Source organism: Poecilia formosa, unplaced genomic scaffold (genome assembly GCF_000485575.1).
Source record: "Poecilia formosa unplaced genomic scaffold, Poecilia_formosa-5.1.2 Scaffold263, whole genome shotgun sequence".
NCBI lineage: Eukaryota > Metazoa > Chordata > Actinopteri > Cyprinodontiformes > Poeciliidae > Poecilia > Poecilia formosa.
In genome coordinates, this window is record NW_006800202.1 from 270,592 (window position 1) to 292,596 (window position 22,005).

Consider the following 22,005-nt stretch of genomic DNA (forward strand, 5'->3'; position numbering starts at 1 on the left):
CCCACTAATGCACCATTTGCTGTTTTAACTTGACAATTATTGTTTTAAATGGAAAAAAAAAATATGTGTATATATTTTTTTTTTTTACAATTATCTGCTCTGAGTTTGTTGTTCTTTTAACAAAAGGCCTTTTTTAGAGTCTGTGGACTCCAGTTAATGATTAATCGATTACTAAATTAGTTGATGATTAGTTTAATAAGCAATTGATCCAATTATTTGTTTCCTCCCTAAATACTAACGGGTGTAATTTATTTATAGAAATATATAATCAGATCAGCACAGTGACCCTCTCTGTACTGAGATTCCGATTCAATTGGGATCATTTATTATGTTTTCCTCCAGTTTTATTAAGTTTTTTTCTGTAATCTCAGAAGCCCAGCCGGTTGCAGCAGTCGTTCCTCATGTGGTGACGGTGGACATGTAGCAGCAGAATCCGCCTCAGAACTGAACTTGTTTATCTATTTTTTCCTCCCAGTGTGGCGCTCTCGTTGGAGGCCAAGCTGCAGATGTTACACACCTACCTGACGGTTACCTGGCTGCCGCTGCCATGTGAGGTAAAAACGAGCTGCTCCATCAAACTCACCTGCTCCGGTTGAAAACAAACCAAAGTAAATCGTTTAAGTGTGAAAAAATCGTTGAATAAAACGTCCAAATGTACCGTTTATATGGGCGTAAAATGAATGACTCCAATCATGACGTGCGCTTTCATGCATGTCATGTTTGGAACATGTGGCGTGTTGTAAAATTCCCTTAAAAACACAGAAGTCGCACTTCCGTGTGTGCGGAGTCTAAAAACAATCAAGTGTAGTGGCATGTTGAGTTTTCTGAGCGCTCAGAATGGATCAGCGCCAGGTTCTAATGAGGCGTTGCTGCCTCCCTCATTAAGCCACAGGCTCAGCAGTTCGCTGTCGGCCTTCCTGTCTCACAGGATGAGAGATCGACAGACCAGTTCTGCTTCCCTTTCACAGCGCACACATTCACAGTCAGAACAAATGTTTAAATGCATTTCCTTCAAATTATCAGCAAAAACCACACCTCTGATTCAGGACACAAATTAATTCTGATCAAGATGGATCCGACCTGAAAGAGACAGTGGATTTAAAAACGTCAACATTTCTGGCTTTTGTTGACCAAATAAAAAACTCCAAAACTTTTGTTTTTGTCTGAGTTTATTCTTCTAAACTTCCATATTATAGAAAATCTGACGAACGTGAATCGAGGTTTAGATGTTCTGGTTTGATTTTCTTCACATTCATCTCCTTTGTCTAAAGCCGGGGTGTCCAAAGTGTGGCCCGGGGGCCATTTGTGGCTCCTGAACTGATTTTGTGAGGCACATGACTGCAGCTGCAGATGCAGGCTTTTTGTTTTTAATCAGGATAAAATCAGTTTAGACAAATTAAAATCTGTCAATTTAAAACAATGGCTGCAACACAAAAGACTAATTAAATACAGTTGTTGTATTTTTTGTGAAGATCACAACAGGGTTTGATGCGCCCAGATCTGCTTTTAATGAATTTATGAAACTTGCCTGTAAAAACTAATTGCTTATCGGGACCCGGTTATTTGAAATGTGTTATTTCTTTACATCTCTGTTTATTTTTCTTCTCTCACTGAGCTAAAACCAGAGCTAAAGTTAAATTTAAACATTAACCTGGTGCACTAAGTGTTTTTCTGCTTGGTTTGCCTGCAGCAAGCCCCTCTGGCCCAGCCCGAATCCCCCACAGCGTCCGCTGGAGAGGACGCCCGAACGCCTCCCGACTCCGGAGAGTCGGACAAGGAGTCGGTCAGCAGCAGCTCCAATGGCAACGGAGATGCAATGGCGGGCTCCACTGCCAACGGCAGTGGCTCGTTGGCCAAAAACAGCTCGTCTTCTTCCTCCAGCTCCTCCAGCAGCGGGTCCGCCGGCGCCGGGACGGGCGGGAAGGACAAAACCAAGAAGGATAAAGACAAAGACAAGAAGAGGGCGGACTCTGTGGCAAACAAGCTCGGCAGTTTTGGGAAAACGCTGGGCAGCAAGCTGAAGAAGAACGTCGGCGGGCTGATGACGGGGAAGAACGCCGGAGCGGCCGGCACCAAACCGGAAGGCGGGGAGAAGAAGAAGGGCTCATTCAGGGGCAGAAAGGGCAGCAAGGACAGTTCGCCGTCCGCCCAGGCCTCTGAGGACTCCGGGAAAGGGTCGCCGTCGTCGGGCAGTGAGCGCCTCCTAGGGACCATGAGCAGCATGAGCAGCAGCGGCGGCAGCAGCACAGAGAGTGAGCACTACAAGTACAGCTCCGACGTGAAGGTGAGCCTGGGCATCCTGCGGGCCGCCATGCAGGGCGAGAGGAAGCTCATCTTTGCCAGCCTCCTCACCACTAGCAACCGCCAGCCCTTTCAGGAGGAGATGATCCAGCGCTACCTCTCCGACGCCGAGGACCGCTTCCGCGCTGAGCAGGAGCAGCAGCGGCGCGACGCCGAGCGGAAAGGCGTCACCAATAACCTCCAGCCGCCGAAGAAGGAGGAGCTGAGCTACCGGCCGTTTGACGCCAAAGAGGAGCTGACGGAGACCTTACCGCCCTCCTTCAACCCCACGCCGCTGAGCCCCTCCCTCTACTCCGCGGTCATCCCCATCCCTCGCCCGTCGTTCATCGACCAGCCCCACGTGCCGACGCCACTGACTCAGCACCTCCACATGCACAGCCACCTGGATGCACGGCGCCAGCTGGCCGGCGGCTCTCCAGCCACCTCTTACCCGGGCCTCCCCGCCTACGCGACGCTGCCCCGCCACTGCCCCGCCGCGCCAGGTCCCTCCCACCCGCAGTACATCCCCTCGTCCCTCAGCCCCTCCCGGCTCGCCCCCTCTTACCTGCCGGAGTTTGACCCGCCCGATTACCCCGGCGCTGAGCCCATCGCCGGCGGCTACACCAACGGTTTCCGGGAGCTGAACGCCGGCCTGGACTGTCGGAGTGGGCAGCCTCCCGTCAGACACTACTCTCTGGGCAGCGCGGGCGGCCTGGCCGGCCTGCAGTCCAGCCGCTGTCGGACACCCAGCTGCAACTACTACGGCCACCCGGAGACGGGGAACTACTGCTCATACTGCTACCGAGAGGAGCTGAGGAAGAGGGAGGCGGAGCCGGCCGTCCACCGCTTCTGAGCGAAGAGTGGCCTTTTTGTGTTTCAGTTGAACAGAACGGGGAACGACCCCTTACCGTGTCATTTCCTGTTGAAGGCAACGAGAAGAAACTGGGGAAGAGACCGTCGAAGAAACTGACTGCACTTCTGTTACGTTTTTGCTCTTATGCAGCTGTTGAGTGTGTGTGTGTGTGCGTGCGTGTGCGTGCGTGCGCGTGTGAATGTGTGGACTTCAACTCTCCACCAGAGTGAAGTTATGCCCAAATCCCACTTCTTCTAATTAAACAAAATTTGTGTCAAATGTTACATTTTTGTGTAGCACAAATTTATCATTTTAAAGATATTAATGAATGTTTCCAGAGGTCATCAAAGGTCAACCAGTCAGTCCACATTTACAGAACCCAAGGAAACATGGTGTCAATCAGCTGTGCTACATTTGCTGGTTCGTGCAGCAAAAAATGTTGTTTTGTCTTTTATTTTTAGGGCTTAAAAACTTCTGAGATCAACCTGCTGGTTGCTTGTTTGTGCAACTATTTTAATTTTATTTTATTTTTTGCCACAGTTATTTGACACCAAATTAGTTTGATTTTGTAAAACTGGGAAGCCAGGTTGACCTGATGACCCCTGAAAACATTCATTAATATTTCTTTAAAGGTTGTGGCATAAACGTTAATCTCTAGTGACTTGTGAGAATTTCTTTTTTAAATCTTAAAAATTGTAATGGCACAAACAAAACTGTTTGCTGCACAAATGTGTCACAGTTGATTGACACCATATTCAGTTTGATTTTGTAAATATGAACTGACTGGTTGACCTATGACCTCTGGAAACATTTATTAATGTCTTTAAAATGATAACTGCACAAACAACTGCTTTGGTGACAGATTCTGTTTCATTTGAAGAGGTGGTGAGGGGTCGGCTTCACTCTGTCGACTCTCCTCCTTGGTAAGAGTTAAACACCTGGCTACTGTCTCCTCCTAGTGGAGGGAATGTAAACTGCAGGCATCGTATATAACACTCATGCAGGCAACTAGCAGTGATGCAAGCACAACTGGAGAAGGCACAACTGTCTCCGCTTCACATGTTTAGTCCAACATCAGTGTTACGGATATGACCTTACTGTTACTGGATGCCTCTGTCCTCGTCGGATTGCTTCTACTCGATATTTGCATTATGCAAACTGAAACTACTGTTTATCGCTCGACGTGCAGAAAGACGCTGCTGAGGTGCTAAAACGCAACAATCAGCACCCCTGCAATAAATTCCCCGCCCCCCTTTTTTTTCTTATTTTAACTCAATCAGATGAAAACTGGATCTGGAAGATGTCAGCAGGTTCAGCACAGCCAAGCTGCTTTGCAGACGTATTGAAGCCCCATATTTTCTCAGCTTAGATCCACAAACTTTGATTTGTCTTTATTGGGATTTTAGGTCATGGAGCAACAGACGTTAAAAACGGTGCAGGGTTTGAAAAGCAATGCTCATCCTGCAGCTACGGATTTTCTTTTAGCGTTACACATCTAGAAACTAAAATGGGATGAAGAGTTTGAGTCTGGTCCAGGCTTTGACTAGGCCATTTTAACACAGGAGTATGTGTTGATTAAGTCTTTCTAGGGTAACTATAAACGCTCTCTCCAGGATTACTTTGTATTTGGTTCCGTTATTTCCATCAACTTCCTGTTGCTGTTGAAGAAAAGCATTCCCACAGCATCATACCGCAACCATTGTGTTTAACAGTGGTGGTGTTCAGCTGTGTGTTCTTTTTTTTCTCTCCATTTGATAAAACAATGACTTTCTTTGTGCAACGCTTCCAGAAAAGGTCACTTTTCTCTGTAAACAGAGTTGCCATGTTGCCTCTTGGCCTCTTCTCTGATTATCTCATTTTCTGGGCCGTCAGTGGTTAAATGTAATTGTTTGTTGTGTGTTTTAGTTAGGAGTATCACTGTAAAGGAGGGCTGAATACAAATACATTCAAAATCATCTATTATTTTCCTTCCAGATCATAATTACATACTGCTTTCTCATTCGCATAAAATCCCAATAAAATGAACAGAAGTTTCTGGTCTTGGTGCGACAGAAGCTGAAACCAGTTGAAGGGGTTTGGATACTTTTGCACAAGGCGCTGTAATTAAAAGCAATGGCATCAGCTGAGATCTGTGACGCTACTCGCCCACTCTGGAAGTGAAATAGCTTTTTTTTTTTTTCCCCTGACTCTTGACAGACGCATCTTTTCCGCGCAGTATAACGGGAACAAAAACATGCAAATGGCAGTCCTGAACTTGGACGGGTTGACTTTTAAAGCTGCTGCAGGAAGGAACGGATCGTGGCCGCGTCGATGCGTAAAGCGGCGCTCTGGTTTGATTTCAGGTGCTGCAGGTGAATTTCAAAGGTGTGGGAAAGTTTTTCTTCTGTTTTCAGTCTTCTGTCAGCTGCTACACTGGCTGTTTTAAATGCTCTTTGCACCAAATGAAGAACAAACACTAAATAAATCAGACACTGGGTTTAACACAAGGTTCTTATCGAAGCTTAAATTAAAAATATAACGATTTTCTGAAATAATACAAGATTTCTAAGAATTCCTGTTTCCTACTTGCGTAGGTCAAATGAAAACCACCTCGGATAATTTACTTAGAGGCTGAAGGTGTTTTATTCTCCTCCCTTTAAGCACTTTTCCAGATGTTTCCTGGATTTTTTGTTTTTTCCCCTCCCTGTCTCTGCAGACACTGCCGCCTGGAAGTACGGGGCTCAAACTAGAGGCTTTTATTCCAACCGCTTCCTTCCAGTTCACTGCTGACCGCTAAACCAAGCAAATAATTGCACAATTTTAAACTAGCATCGGTCCCTTTGAAAATTACACCCTCGTCATGTCTATTAAGCGCTGGAAATAAGCTGATAATGGGGTGGATTTATTTGAGTCTTCCTTGTTACTTCGAGTTCAAGACTGTTGTGGTTCTCACGTCTTGCTGTTTTATCGTTTCACTACAAGAAGCCATGATGTTGGACTCCAGTTGCTCTGCTTGTTCAGTCTTCTCTCATTGAGGTTGGTAGAAAAGCACAAAATAGTATGCAATTCACTGCCTTGCCCGCTAGAGGGTGCTCCTGTCTTGTTTTCCGTATGGACTCGGTTTTGATTCTGGCCCTGCTGCTCTAACTACAAACACTAAACCCCCCATTAAACGGATAATAAGGTGTGTTTTTATTAGTGTTGTTTAAACACTATTTAATAGCAAGATGTTGCTAAAGCTGCTCAATTTTCAACGAAACGCAACCGTCGTCAGTGTGAATGTGTGTCAGCATGTGTTGGTAATGTAGGATTTTAACTGATAAACATGAATAAATCTTTTGTTGGGGAGAAAAACTTGCTTTTTTTCCTCTTCTCTCCTTTCCTCCAAAGTAATAATTATCTCCCAAACTCAGTTTTTACATCCTGCAAACTATATATAGAGACAACAAACAACAAACAGAAGCGCCTGTGAGGTTGTATAAATATGTTCCGAGTTATTTTTGTAAGCCCAAAGTTTTACAGTGTTTTTAAAAGGGTAAGAATGTATTTTGTTGGAAACTTCCACAGTTCTGAGAATAAGCTTGGAAAGAGCCTGGATCTGGGGGTGGAAATGTTTGGGCTGTTGAAGGAAACCCCCACATGGGCCTTTTTGATACTTGAGGCTCCTCTCATTGAGAAAAATTTCCTTAATACTGACAAAACAATTTGAGAATAAATATATCTATATATTTATAGTGAGATTTTTTTTCTGTTCTTTCGAATTTGTTTCCTTGTAGGAAGTTTAGTTGAGATCATTTAGGATGTTCTTTCTGGCTAATTGTCTAGAAGTCCGGCTGTTTGTTGCTTTCTAAATTTGTGAACGTTTCATTTTTGATGCTGCAGCCATCAGTCCGTGCTTCAATTAAAGAAGTTTTTTTTTGACTCTGCTCATTTCCTCAGAACAAGAAGAGAAATGGCTCCGCATTAGTTTGCAGCACCGTTGACTCGATTATATTTTTCTATGATCTTTTATTTGGGGGCAACGGGGAAAACCTCCGAGCTGCATGGGACTGGAACTGTTGCATGTAAATGGCGAACCATTTTACCAAATTTGTGCGTTACTTTAACCTGATTTTTGTTCTTTGTTGTAATTTGTTCTGTTTTGATTTTTCTATCTTTAATTTTTTTTTGGTTTGTTTTAAAAGGCTGTGTGACCGTGCAATCTGGATAGAAAGAACATCAGATTTTATGTTAGGTATTATGATTTTTTTTTTTTTTTTTTTGCACCGTTTGAATAAATTCTCATTGTATTTCAAGGATCTTTCGTCTCTCTTCTGTTTTTGTTGAGTAGCTCCATTTTGTCAGTTTAATCCAAAACAACAAACCTTGAAATTTGAATATTGGATAAATAGTAAGTTTAGCTATAAAGTAAACTTACCAAAGTTAAAAAAGTCTTTTTCTCCTTCAAGAAAACAAATTTTCTACCAGATGTTAAAGCAAACCAGTAAATAAAAAACACATGAAAGTAATATGTGGCTGTAATCCCACTAAGAAGCATTAAAAACATTATAGACTCTCCAGTTTGGCTTTCATCTGAATCCTAAGCTATTTCTGAAGAAATTGATCACCTGGAAGTGTTTTTATTGCAAAACTTTTCTCTTATTTGCTCTCCGTTTCGTTGTTTTATCTTAACCTTGCTGCATAATACATTAGTGAATATCTCCCAGCTCAGATAATCCACGCTCCTGTGTCTGTGACTGTTTTATGTATTAGAGAAATCGGAAACCCTGATGCAATATTAAACAGCTTCCCATGTGGTTTAAAAAAATCCAGACCTCTATATTAGTTGACTGGGACGCCTCACCTGCTCAGCAGAGCTCAGGATTACTCAAACTTTCCCTTTTCTTCCTGGGAAGGATTTCCTGAAACGCCTACAGTCTTGGTTCCTTGCACTGCTGTGAATGAGAGGGAAAAGATTCCTGCACGGATTTGTCTGAGGATCACAGTAAGGTAAGAAAACAGGCTGCAGATGGAACATTATAATTATTTGGTTGTTTGTTTCTTAATGTAAAGATAATTTCTATAGAGTAGAAAAAAGTTGGCTTCGTTTCTTGACATTCATTCCTGTATAATAAAAATGGCTTCCTTTAGATACCAGTTGTGGCTGCGTCTGCTTTTACATAAAGAAGAACATGTTGGAAAACGAAAACTTGGACATCCTGTACAAAGGGAATCTAGCTGAAGCTTATTTAGTCTGCTTTTTGAAAAGTACTGTTTAAGGTTTAAACAAACAACATTCTGTAAATGTATCCTCGCCTCTCTCTTCAGGGAACGCTGCACATTTTCCTTTATCGTTCTGCTGGATGCAAACAGACCCAAACCATCCGAACTCCACCGCTGTGCTCCACAGCTGGTATCTGATGGTTACACTGAAATGCTCAAACTATGTTACCTCATATTTTAAAATGGCTAACTCACCAGTTTTAACTATTAAATTGGTGGAAATAACTAATTGTAATCAAGTAATTAATTAAAAGATGAAAAAATAAAGTCATGATCCTAAGCAAACCAAATCTATTGGCTGACTCTGGATAGGAATCAAGTTGCATCTGCAAGTTGTTTTTTAATTTTGTTTTTGTTTTGCTGTTTGTCACAGATGCAAACACAAACTCAAATGTTGCTGCTTCACTGAGAGACATAGAGAACAGGCTAAAGGGGAGGGTCAGAATATGTGTTATGTTAGTCGTCATCTCAACTTTTTTTTCTTCTAGTACAAAACTGTCTGAAGACAACAGTGAATTTAATTTGAAGTGAGTGGCTGGTGACTCAAAGAAAACGCAACAAAATCTGAAAGTATTTTCTGATAATAGGAAATGTTTATAAATGAATGTGTATAATACATTAAAATCTTCAAATAAATATTGAATATTAAATGTTCAAGTGAATTTTAATAAATATTTTTAGAATAATTCAAAGTTGGACATCCCACCAGGTGAATATGTAGCTAAACCCAAAGTTATTCACACCCCTGCAGATTTAATGTAAAAGTGTCTTCATTAAACCAAGAACTTTATGATACACATCTATTTTAAAATTTCATTGTATTTATTAAATTGTATGGCATGTAAATTATTTATATCATCCTCAATAACCAAGTATTCCAAATAACCAAATAAATCAAATATTTACTAACATTGTGTGTATATGTAAAAGGCTAATTAATTAATTAAGTGTTAAGTAATAACACCTGATATTTGGAGATGATGTGATTATGTGACAGATATTGAGTTATGTAACTTCTGGTATTTTAAAGACTAAACTGAATAACAAAGAAAAACAAATTCAAGCAGAATAAACTTTAAAGCTTTTTTTTTTCAACAAAAAACTTATGAAACAATTTTTTTTTACTCAGTTTTATTCAAGAGTAGCCATATTACTACTGTAAAATATTACAAAAGTAAAAGTACAGTGTAGTAAAATTGACTCATTTTTCAAAATAGTTACTGAAGTAAATGTAGCCACCAGTCACTACCCGCCTATAGCTATTAACTTCAGTGGTGACTGATGGTGAGTTCAGGGAGTCTATAAAAATCAGGAAAGACTGCTAACCCCCCGAAGCGTGATTTTCGTTCCAAACAGAAGCGAGACCAGAACATATCCAGTCTCCTGCGGGTTTTTCTGTGAATGCTGACTGAAGACTGTCCCCGAGTCCAGCCTCACTGTCTCTTTAAGAGCCCGCTCTCCTTCAGTCCTCCCTGCTTCACTATGGCGAAGGAACAAACAAACAAAACGGAACGGGTCCCGGCCGGAACCGTGAACACATCTCTCGGTTTGAGTGACTAAGCTCAGTGAGTTGTGGCCGCTCTCAGGCAGGGTGTGCTCTTGTTTTCTTTATTTTTCTCTCTGTGCGGGTTGAGAGGCAGATGCTGTCCGCACAGAAAGCGATGAAAAAAGCTGGAACAGTTGGCTTGTTCACACCGAAAACCTCAGCTGGAGGAGGAGGAGGCGGAGAAGAAGAAGAAGCCGGGCTGCTGCTACTGCTGGTGGCCGCTGTTCAACGCCGTTTTAACGGTTTTCCTCCGCTGGAAACGGATGGACGAAGCAGGACGCTAACCCGTAACCATTAGCTTCAGACAGCACACGTTTTCCCTCCTGGATTCTTCCTGGTTGTCGGTTCTGAAACAGTCCAAAAAGATGTTGACAGGATCCAGAACGACGTTCAAAGTGAGGCAGATGCTCCCAGATATTAAGGTGAGGTTACGGGACAGGCTAACTGGCGCTAACTAGTCCCTCTGAGTCTGACCTACTTCTGCCTATTCTAGTTTATCCACAGCAGATGTGTAAGTGAGACCCATAAACAGCTCATGGTTGTTTAAGATTTTTTATTTTTTTTTTGCTTGTCAGACAACCATCCAGTTCTTATTTAAAACCGATCTGATCATATTTGGAAGCTTTATTTTTTATCTCATGTGTATTTCCTGCCTCATATTTAATTTAAGAGACTTTAAATATTTATCTAAGCATTTGATTTGGCTGTCAGTGCTACAGTCCGTCTTCATAACTCTGCTTGTGACCATAAAGCACAGAAGGAGGCAGGAAAAGGGCAGTGTTATGATGCAGGAAACACCAGCCATCATTCAGGAGGCTGAGCTATAAATGTTCAACCAGACCGGCCGGATTAAACCACCAGGATTCCTGCACACTCCCTTAAAAATACTCTTGTTTGAAAGCATCGATCGGTCTTTTTGCCAGTACCAATTTTCTTTTCAATTTCCTAATTAAAGCTGCACAGTAGACTGAATCACAAGCGTTTCTACAACTGGTTTTAATGACAGAGATGCTAAAGTTCACACAGAGGTGAATGTGGGTTCATCACATTACCATCATTACCAAAATGCTCAGTTGCATATTTTCCTGCAGCTCCAGTTGTTAACCTTTGATTCTTCCTGAAAATCAAAGTCCTTGTTGATGCATTTATTGTCAGGCCGGCACTCCCTAGCTTTTCGTGGAAAAGTGGCAAGATTTTATAGTTGGACAACAGAGTGATGCATAACTAGTTACTGGGATTTTTTTATTTTTAGATCTGATTAAGTCTGTAAAATAGCGAGCGAAAGAAAAAACAGCCTTATTATGTTTAATGGAAAACCCAAATTGCACACTGGATTAGTTGCAAGCAGGTATTGGGTTTGAATCCTGGCTGTTCTCCCAATGCATTCATTGGTTCTCTGCTTCCTCCAGCAGCCCAACAACATGCATGTTGGGTTAATTAGCCATTTGTGTTGCTCTCCGTTGGACTCATCTGGTGTTCTGCCAGTTTTACATGTGTTTCTGCTCCAGCACAGCTGATTCAAATGGGCCAACTACCTCCTCAGGATGTCATAAAGTTCTGCAGAGGTTCTGCTAATGAACCATCGTTTGGATCAGGCTTGTTGAACCGAAAACATGCAGTATACCGACCCTTGAGGACTAAATTTGGACACCATTGCTGTAGTCTCCTGTCTGTTAAGCACCATCCTGCTTCCCTAAACCAGCAGGATGGCCTGTTTGGAAAGGAAAACCAAACAGGCCAGTAACGAACTTGGATCAGACTTTAAGATCAGACTTGTCAGATTTGACATAATAAACATGAAGACCTTTGTTTTGTTTGCCGTTCTTTATTTACTATGATGAAGATATAGTCTAAGCATTAACTACATCTTAAACATGAAAACTTGTCTTTAAATGGAAATAAGGAAGAGACGCTGCGCTCCTCTGGGACGTTCTCCATCCATCCTGGATTCCCTCTTGTTTTTTCAGTTCCCTGCTCTCTACTTGCTTTAAAGGATAAAGACTTGCATGTTGAGAAAGAGAGGGTACATATAATCACTGTTACTGCTTGGAAGCCTAATTACAGTCCACAAAGGGGAATGTTAATCATGTCTCTCAGCATGGTGGGAATAAACTGCAGCCTGTGATTCATCATCTGGACAGATGTGTGCTGAACAATTTCAGCTCCTTTTTATTACACGAGCAATTACGGAGAATCGACGAACTGCTCTGAAAGGTGTGTGTCATTATGCACACCTGACAGGAGAAACATTTGGTCGATGCATGATTAGACAGAAAGCACAGGGTTTCCTGTGTTCTTGGCCGTGTTGTTGCGCAGCCTGGCTTTGTCTCCTCGGATATTTTCTGCAGCCGCGGGGGGAACTGGGAACAGATGCCTCCCTTTGCTCCCCCTCAGGCGAGGCTTGCATGTGAAGTGGTGGTGGTGGTGGGGGGGTGACGTGCTGTGCACAACATCTGGCTGTCGTCATGGAGACAGGCTGGATAGGTCAGGACTTGGGAGTTTTTACTACCTCAGAATGAGACGTTGGGAAGTCATCAGCGTGCGGGCTTGTGGCTCAGGCAGAGATATGGTAATGCAGTGTAGCGGCCTGTGGACGGTAGATTATACGCTGAGGCCACCCACACACTCTTTTGTTTCACTTTTCTGAGCGAGTGGTGAAGCTGAGTCTAAATCTGGGATCAGATGGTCGCTCCGTTTGGACGTGCCGTTGAATCTTCCTTTCTTCATTACAGTTAAAGCCCGTTTTGATCGGCTCAAACAACAACGGGTTACCAATTCATTCATTTTCCTAGTCATAATCAAAAAGTGTGTGTTTTCTCAGTTGTTCAGGCGGAAACTGAAATGTTCATTTCGGAAAACTTTCAAGATTAATTTTTTTTAGAAGCATGAGTAAGTTTGGGGACATAAAAGGAAACGGAGTGTGGAAAAACACTTGTTATCCATTTTCTGAATTCAAAACAACAACCCAAACAAGCAGAGTGTTGTCTGCATTCTCACTCCATGCTCTTCGTGATGTTCTGATTCATCGGCCACATCAGGCCGTGAGTGTCCATGACTTTGGAATCCCTGTTGGACAAGCAGAGAAAACAAAACTGAAGCCACAATGTTGCTAATGCATAACATTTAGCTGGTAAATCTCAGCTGCAGCACAAAGCCCAAACCACCACCCTCCACCACTGTGCTTTGCACTTGCTATGGGCTGATTTTACTGATATGCTGTTTCTATTGTATCGTCAAACCTCTACGCTTTGTTCCCATCTGTTCAAAGAAAATTGCTCAAAGTCTTGGCCGTCATTCAAAAGCAAATCTGCAAACCCATGTTGTGCTGCTGTATTTGTTTCTGGTAAAAGAATTTTCTCCATTGACATTTCCATACTTTTTCAGTCTTTTTCAAACCATCATGAACTTGGAGACCAGCGCAAAGTTTCTGGCGAAAATTCACTGACATCAAAGATCCATGGAGAGGGACACAGATCTGGTGATGTAAAGACTCAACACCACGAAGTTCAGGGGAACTCAAGGGAACAACTTCATTAGCAGAACATCATGATCATGAACTCTGCCATTTAGCGTACTAACTGAGGCCTGTAGAGTCTGAGATGAAACTCCTGCAGTCTTTTGTCATATCTTTGAGCATTGCATGCTCTGACCTTTAGGATGAATCTGCTGGGTTGTCCACTTCAGTGAAGATTGGAAAAAAAAAACACGTTTTTCACTTGTTAACACACAGACTGTAAGAGCTAGCATATGATTAATTATTCTGTGGAGTTTGATCAGCTGAAGCTGGCTGCTACTTTTCATGCATTTATTAAGCACTTTACTGCTTGTGCTGCTTTTTCCATCTCCCTCTAGACAGGCATGGTGCATTTCTTAGCATTACTGTAAAACTCGGACCTTGGAAAAAGTAACACTCCATCAAAATTCCAATATGACATTGTTACGGGTTCCTTGCAGTCAGCAGATATGAAGCCAAGGATTCATTGTGTTGTGCAGCTACTTACAGTGGTGAAAAAAGTCATGAACCCCTCAACGTTTTTCTCAGTCAATATGTTTCTAATATTTCAACTGACAAGAAATTCGTACCAGATGTCGTCAACAGCTCACGTAATCCGCTCTTCCAAAGAAATCAAAGGAATTTAATCCACAATGAAGCTATGGCTAAAAAATGGAATGACATAAAAGAATAAGTATTGGACTTGCTTACAAAAATGTGTGACAATACAGCCTAGAAAATACTTTTTTGGTAAGTTAAGACTTATCCTGTATGTTGCATGCAGTCGCTGTTCCAATGTGATGTTGACTCATTCTTCCTCACAAACCTTTTTTAAACCTGAAAGCTTCTTGGGGTGCTTTGCACGAGTTCTGATCTTCATCTTTTTTCCAAGTTAGATGACTGACTGGGATATTCAAACAGATAAAGTTCTTTAATTTTACACGTTCTGTCTGAACCAGAACCTGTAGGACAGCCCAGACCATGGTGTTTCCACCTGCAGTCTTTAACATTAGCATGGTGTTTTTGGGTTGGTGTTCAGAGCCATTCTTCCTCCAAACACGGTGTGTACAGTGACATCCATACCCTCCGGTTGTCCGACCAAGATAGACCTGAGGACTGTTTTCATCAAAACTACGAAGCAATTTGAGGGGAATATCAAAAGTGAGACAGGAAATGAGACATGGAGGCCAACTAAAACACATTCGACAGGGACATGCACTTGTGAATATTCGATCTTGAAGGTCCAGTGGTCCATGGAGGGACCCTCCAGTCGAAGCCTGTACTTCAGGAAAACATCCGATTGGAGCGTGAAGAGTCAGACACAATCTTGAATATTAAACCAGCTGATTTTGATTACTGGCATATTCTAGATGGTTCTTGGCTTTTTATGGCTTTTTCATACATATTGTCTGTACCATGTCACTTCCTATCACATTACTTAACTTATGGAACAATTAGTTTTCTTATAGATTACTTGATTTGTTGGTCACATCTGGAGGGTTTTTCATTTATACAGGAATATTAGAAATATATTTACAGAGATCCACATGTTAAATTCTTATCTGCCAGATTTTATGTTTTGTTCCTCTATGGACTGATACCAGACATGCCAGATTGAAAACAATCAAAATAGACCTTAGAGTTGTTGCTGTGCTGCTTTTCTCACTTGTACTTGGGAAAATAAATCACCTTCAGTAGAACTTGAAACAACTTCAACCTCCTCCTACATCTCACAATGTACAAAGAAAGCTCTTCAAATTGTGTTTTTAAATTGATGTGTAGGAATCCTAAATGCTACATAGAGAAGGCAAGGGCCTCTTTTTGACAAGACGGTGTGCATGTTGGGCCTCGTTTGGGCTGCACTTTTCTCTGGAGTTCGCTCTGCTGGCATCAGCCCTCCAGCTTTGAAGCAGCCAGTTGAAAGGCAAACAGCTCAGCAGAAGCAGAAATGCCAGACGATGGATCATCAGAGCGGCTGCAGATTAAAGGCTGATAAGAACGTGCCATTCCAGCATGGACGCACCCTCCACCCCCTCCCACAGCAGCCAAATACCACCTCTACTGCCAGGCCCCCAGCTGGCTGCAGCCCCTCCAGCTTAATGGAGCCAGACAAAGAGCTTCTTCTCAACCTCTGGCCAGGGCCGCGCTCCTCTGAAGGTCTGTTGGTCAAAAGGAAAAGTTCAGTCTTTCTGAAAGTCAGGATGGAGTCCAGTTATCTGACTTTCAGAGAGAGGAGATGTGAAAATAACACTTGATCAATGTGCAACACTGGATTTTTGTTTTTAGCCGTTGCTAAATGCAAAATCTCTTTGCAGAGATTCTTAGTGATAAACAAATCTCTCTTCAGCGTAGAGCATCACTAGGTAGAAATATTCAGAATATTTTGGTAAAAAATATTAAAGCTAGATCAGAATTTGGAAAAAAGATTAATAGGAATTGCATGTATGCAGCAAGTACCCTTTACTTGGAAGACCTAGTTTGACTATTTCTGCTTCTGTTTGAGGCAGTCTTGTTCTTTGCACTTTGGCTTTTTTTGTTTAGTGCGTGAATAAATTAGATGCTGGATCTTCTGTTGCCTTTGTAGTAAATTCAGTATACTTATTTAAAGAACAAAAAGTTTTCTTTTTTTCTGCTGAAAAAAGTCCCGTTTCTGCTGAGAACATTTGTGATTTGCTTCTGGTTGTTCAGCTGCAAAGATTTTATTTGCTTGTCAATTCTTACTCACCTTGAGGATATTTGAAACCTTTTTTTTTCTAAGAAATGATAACTATGTGATTCAAATAAATAACATTTCCAATCAGAAGGTCACTCAGCCTTTCAATACTCATAATCTGCTATTTTCTATAATCTAGGCAAGAATTAGATCCATAACCAGTGGAAACGGATTGTTATATAAGAACGAAAGAAATTAATATGCCATTAAATTAAATCGTATGATGGTTTTCGTCATTAAGAATCCTCCTTGATGCCTAACTACCAAGAGAAATGGACAACTGTGCACATGGATATGGAATGATTTGTTTGTGGATAGAAAATGGCAGATATTTGGGGCGAAATGTCAACGTGTGGTTAGGACAGAACAACCTAGTATCGTTAATATGCTGCTCCCTTCAAAATGGGACAGAACAGATGTGTTTCATTTCTTCATTAGAGGAATTTTGGATTTCGCTCCACTTTTCTTTCCAACTTTGCTTCAATTCAAGTAGGCCTGCAGACGTTTATTTCTCCACAGCCGTCTTAAGGTCCCACCGCACCATTTCAATCAGACTTGGGTCTGGACTTGACATCACTTTGATTCTTTTGCACTTTCATCGCAGTTCTGCAGAGCGGTTCAGACTCAAAAAGCCTTTTCACATGTTAGTCCTGAGAAATTAAATGATGCAAAAAACTGCATTTTCCACACGTCACTTATGACGTCTGTGAGCCCAACTGAAATGTAACTGAAGCTGCCAGTGATTGTTCATGTAGTTAATAGTAAAGGGTCCATAACACTGACTCTCCTCCACTTCACACCTACTCACCATCTCACAGTGCGACTTCTTGCCTCTGCAGCTTAGGCTTCGGTCACACAGCCGATGTTGATACTTTTTTTTCATTGTTTTTGTTGCATGGTTGTTAATACTTCTGATTAAATGTGACCACAGTCAGACTTCTGTGAAGGATTTAAACCAGGGGTCCCCAAGCTACGGCCCGCGGGCCGGACCCCGCCCCCCCCGACAAGAATTTTCTAAGGTTTCTTTCTCCAAAAACTAAGACCGGCCCCCGACCAGAAAAAGGAAACAGTTTGGGGACCCCTGATTTAAACCATCTGCATGTTGTGAAGAAGAACGTAGACGTCACACAGCAGTGCACTGTTTAATGAAGTAATAATGTGCAGCGCTGTTTATAGTTAGATTTTAATGTTGTCTATCAATGAGAGCTAACGGTGTTGTCAGACGGTTACAACAAGATGAAGGGTTCATTGTTTGTTTCTGGATTTACCACATCTGGCTTTTTCTGGTGTAGAATCGACCTGTTTTTCCGTCAACGGTCCTTTACATGCGTTTTGAAGAATTGCTTTTGAAAAGGTTGATTGAAATGTCAAAATTCAAAATACAAGCTTTTCCCCCAGAAATCTTGCTAAGCCCATTGGTTGGGACCTAGGGCAGACATTCATCCAGCAGCCCGTCATCTTTGAGTTGAAAAATGTTTAAAGTTGACAGGAAATTAGAAAATATTACTTGATAATTATGTTCTATTAAAAGATTGGGAGATTCATACCTGAACGCCAACTATTAAGTCTCAAAAAATGTAATCATTTTTAAAAGACTTAAAAAAATAAATAATGCTTAGCCTGGTGGGGGCACAAGTAAAGCCTGGTGGCCCGCCAGGCTTATAATACAGTAGGGGAAATGCTGAAATAACTTCCTCAATTTTGCAAAAAGTTTATACCCCTGCTTGAGGTGTACTTTTGGTTTTCTGAAAAAGAGTTTATGTGCTAAAGGGGAGATGGAAACGCATTTGTCCTGATTTCACTGGTGGGTCTGTGCCGAACCAGAGGCACAACATTTCTTAATCTAAAACTCCATGAGTGGAAGACTCTCTATTTTTTTTCCAGATGTGTGGTTTAATTTAGTTTGCAACCTCTACATCCTGGTTATTACAGTCTTAAATGGCGTCAACATCTGACAAAATTGTGCTGGTTGATTAACTCCAAACATGGCTAATTCACATTTTCTTTATTGTAACATTTGGAAAGTTCACTCAAAATTTGCAGGAGGATTTAATGGAAACAAAGCTGCAGTCAATGACGCAAAAGTCTGAAATTCAACATGACCCATTCTGTCTGCAAACGGTTTGAAAACTAACTGATATGAATCTGATTTAGTTTCACAAATGAAAGTGGCACAAACTGGATTCTTTTGGAGGGTGAAAAGATAAAAATCAGGCCATTCAGGCTGCCCTGAAAAAGTCGGATATGGATCTGCAGAGGATGTTTGACACCGTCTAAATAGACAACTAGCCAACCTGACATATCAATAAAAAAGGACATGCAATGTTCAGAGAGAGGAGAGCTTTTGTCCTTCCGTCCTCTAAACATGCCATCCTTGTTTAGTCTTCCAAGTCCCACTTAACATGCTAACTTTTGTTCTAGTTCTGTAAGTCTGTATCAAAGCCAGTGGAGCACTGATGGAAAATAGTTTTTTTTCCTTTTGGACCTTTTCTTCACCGATTTTGTTTGGGAAAAGAAGCGTGTTCCTTCCAGAGCCAGGAACAAGCAGAGCGTCTGCAGTAGCATGAGGAATGGAAACTGCAGTCAGGCTTGGCCTGCGTCCCTGGGAATGAATGGAGGGAACGGAGCGGCGAAGAAGTGGAGCAGCGAGGCAGTGCGTGGGGGGAGGAGGCGGCGCTCATAATGGCACTTCAGAAGCCAGTTAATGTGAAAGTGAAGTGTTGAGAAAAACAACCACAGGAATATAGATTTTGAGTTTTATGACTGAGACCTCGGCCAGCATTTTGTGACCACTATGTTATTAATTTAAAGCCATTGTTATTAATGGTAAAACCTTTTTGTTGAGCACATGTTCAGAGTTTAGCTGCGGCGTTGGCTGTTGTGGTCACTTGTGCTGCTTCTTTCAGAGAGCTGACTCAGTCGACCCAGCTCCAACAACAAAACAAGAAAAGAATGACTTTTGATCCACTTAAAAGAAGCTGAGGAATTCAGCTGTGGGTTTTCTGTGGGTGTGGATGCAGAGAGCTGGCATGTCGAGGCCTTACTGTGGGAGAAAGGAACAATGAAGTTGAATTTTATTGTGCTGCCTTGTAATAAAAGCTGTTTTTCCGTGCAGAAGACTTTCTGGCTGCTAACGAGCCTGTTGCAGAAGCTGGGAGCGCATTTGGACTTGATTCTGTTCCGATTATCTGAGTAAACATGTTAAACAATCATTCACTCTCCTACCATGTAATTCAGAAAGCGTTTAGTTAATATTTTAAGTGCATGTGTAAGCAGTTTTTACAGAACCTGTTTTCTGTTAAACAGTCAAAAACTCTCTGTTTCAAAGAACACAAGCAGCTATGAATAAGTGTGACTTTTTTGCAACCTTTTCATGGAGCAGTGTTTTTTTTCTCTGCCATGAAGCAGAGAGTGTCCAGTTTTTAGCAGCAGCCTGCTAACAGACTTCGCCGCCCTGCAGACTGACTGGATTCATTGTTATTGTTCACACATCCTTGCTGACTCAAAGGCCTGCTTGTGTTTCACGATAGAGCCGGTGCCTTTAATGAAACAGTAATAAATTGTTTCATTGTGGACCTGAGCTCAGTCAGAACTGCTGAGGTTCTGCTGTCTGGACTTTTCTTGGATCTCCCCGTTCTCGCTCCGTTCTATTTAAGAGCTTCAACACCACCTGTGTAATCACCCCACCCTATCAAATTGCACCCCTCCTAGCTTGTTATGAGTGTTCGGCCTGTAAATGTAGATTGCCTCCATAGGGGGGTTGAATTTTAGGGGGCAGTTAGGAGCAAAGTTAAGTGAAAGCATATGGTGCCAGTAAGCTCTTACTGGTTAGGAAAAGTCTTTGTGGCTCTGCTGGATTCTGCTTGAACTCGACTTCCTGAGATTTTGGGGAGATCGGGGGGAAGCCGGAAAAAACAGAGCGACGGCATGGAAACTGGGAGTCTTTAAGGACTGGGTGGTGGGGGGTGTTATTCTTTGTTTATAAATGACTCCACTGGGACACGTCCAGCTCAAAGGTGACTTAACCTTCTGTCCCCATGTGCTGACTGTGATGCTTAGTCTCCATTTTACGTTACGCAGAAATAATTTGACAGGAAGAAAACAAAATAACTGTCTTCAAAGGTTCTCATAAAAATGCCTTTTATCATCTTAATCTATTAAATAAAATACGTTTAGAGAGTATTTAAGAAATAATTATCTTCAGTAAATCACATAGGACCAAATAAATAAGCACCAAGACGTAGTCTTCCATTTTGGATGCAGTTTGTTCACCAACAATGGAAAATAATACAATTTACAAGCAGCTGTAGTTTCTAGAACAGGCACAGAGAGGATTAAGGGATAGATTCAAGTCTCATGAACAATCTTTATCTATCCGGTTTGTAAGCTTCAGACCTCACATCCCACAGTAATCTGCTGCAAGCTCATATTGTCCTGTGAAAAGGTGCAATTGATTTATTAGCCATCCATAAAGTGTGGGTGTTTAATGGTTTGTAGGAAGCTGTTTGTTTTGGCTCCAGTTTCATATTATGCCTCGTTTCCACTGAGTGTTACAGTATGGATCAGTCCGAGTCACTACAGCGTTTTCAGGAGAGCGTTTCCACCTACAGCTGGGCTTTGACTGGACAGTTACGGTTAGACCTGAATGCCTAATATGGCGTCATACTAATGATGTACTGTCTTGTGCTTCTTGCAAGCAGGGACATTTTCTCTGACCCCCAATCAGTGGACTGTGTTGTGTGACGTCAGTAGCTCCATGCTAACCATATTATTGTCCAATGACCTGCAACTTAAGGTGGCTCAGTAATGGTTGAGTACAGATTGCTCTACAATGGAAACAGAAAATGACGTACCACACAAACTCGTGCCGGTCCACTCAGTGGAAACAAGGCCACATTTATGTCTCCAACCAAACTCCGTCTTAAATAAATAAAATAAGCTTAAGTCAGCTCCACCATGTGAAGGTGCCTGTGTCATTACAAAGGCACTTCCTTTTTATCAAGATAAAAGCATTTCCTGTTCTATTCATTAAGAAGTTCAGCATTCTGCTGCACTGAGTTTCATTCATTACATGGTCATTTACAGCACCCATAGGAAGCTGTTCACCACTTTAACTCAATAAGTTAAAGTGTCGGTGTAGATTTAGAAAATGGTTTCCTATTGATGTTAAATGTGGTCCAACATGGAGTGAAGTGATGAAAAATGTTCATGTAGATTCTTAGTCATTGAGGAAGTGAAAAACTTTGAACAGTGTTAAGTTTTGTCTTTCTAACACCTGCGCTGCAGCCTCGTCAGTATTTATCTACTGAAACTCGCACCTTGAATCATGTGACCAAAACGGCACACACTCTGACACTGTTAGGATGGTCAGGTTAACAACTCTAACAGGTCACTAAATCGACGTTAGAGCCGGAGACTTGTGACCTTATTGACCTCATCAGTGACTACAATGTTCCTGTTTATGATCTCCTATGAGTTTAATTGTTACTGATCGCAACTCATAAGCCTAATACTTTCAAAAGTTAGTTGTTTATAAGATTAAATTATTTAGAACAATAATAATAAACTGTTTGTGTAAATCAGGCATTAAAAAGCCATGAGTTGGACTGAAACATGACTTGGACTTGAGGAAATAGAAACAATGTGAACAAGTCAAGTCTGTACAACATTAAAACAATATTTAAACATGGTTATATTTGTCTGTGTTGAATGTTTGAATTTAATGACGAATACATTTCCAACGCCACGTTGCATCATGGAATACAAGGTGATGTTTAAAGATAACATTTTCACCTTTTTAATAAATAAATGTGGAAACTATACACACATGTTCATAAGGTATTTCATTCCTGTTGTAACGCAAATCTAATAATTTATAT

General features: G+C 41.6%; 2 protein-coding genes and 1 long non-coding RNA gene across 3 annotated transcripts in view; 2 read left to right on the plus strand and 1 right to left on the minus strand.

The window, feature by feature from the left end:
- The window catches only part of otud7b (OTU deubiquitinase 7B), a 36,029-nt gene extending 32,612 nt beyond the window's left edge, over positions 1 to 3,417 (plus strand). The window contains exons 11-12 of the mRNA XM_007570538.2: positions 476 to 554; positions 1,691 to 3,417. Coding sequence (XP_007570600.1) covers positions 476 to 554; positions 1,691 to 3,133 — 1,522 coding nt within the window. The 3' untranslated portion in view covers positions 3,134 to 3,417. The remainder of the gene's footprint in view (positions 1 to 475; positions 555 to 1,690) is intronic.
- The window catches only part of LOC107838482 (uncharacterized), a 15,904-nt gene extending 8,424 nt beyond the window's left edge, over positions 1 to 7,480 (minus strand). The window contains exon 1 of the long non-coding RNA XR_001664557.1: positions 6,564 to 7,480. This is a non-coding gene — a long non-coding RNA (uncharacterized LOC107838482). The remainder of the gene's footprint in view (positions 1 to 6,563) is intronic.
- A 2,072-nt stretch (positions 7,481 to 9,552) lies between these two features.
- Positions 9,553 to 22,005, plus strand: part of mtmr11 (myotubularin related protein 11) — a 34,856-nt gene continuing 22,403 nt past the window's right edge. The window contains exon 1 of the mRNA XM_007570539.2: positions 9,553 to 10,342. Within this exon, the coding sequence (XP_007570601.1) occupies positions 10,286 to 10,342 (57 nt within the window). The 5' untranslated portion in view covers positions 9,553 to 10,285. The remainder of the gene's footprint in view (positions 10,343 to 22,005) is intronic.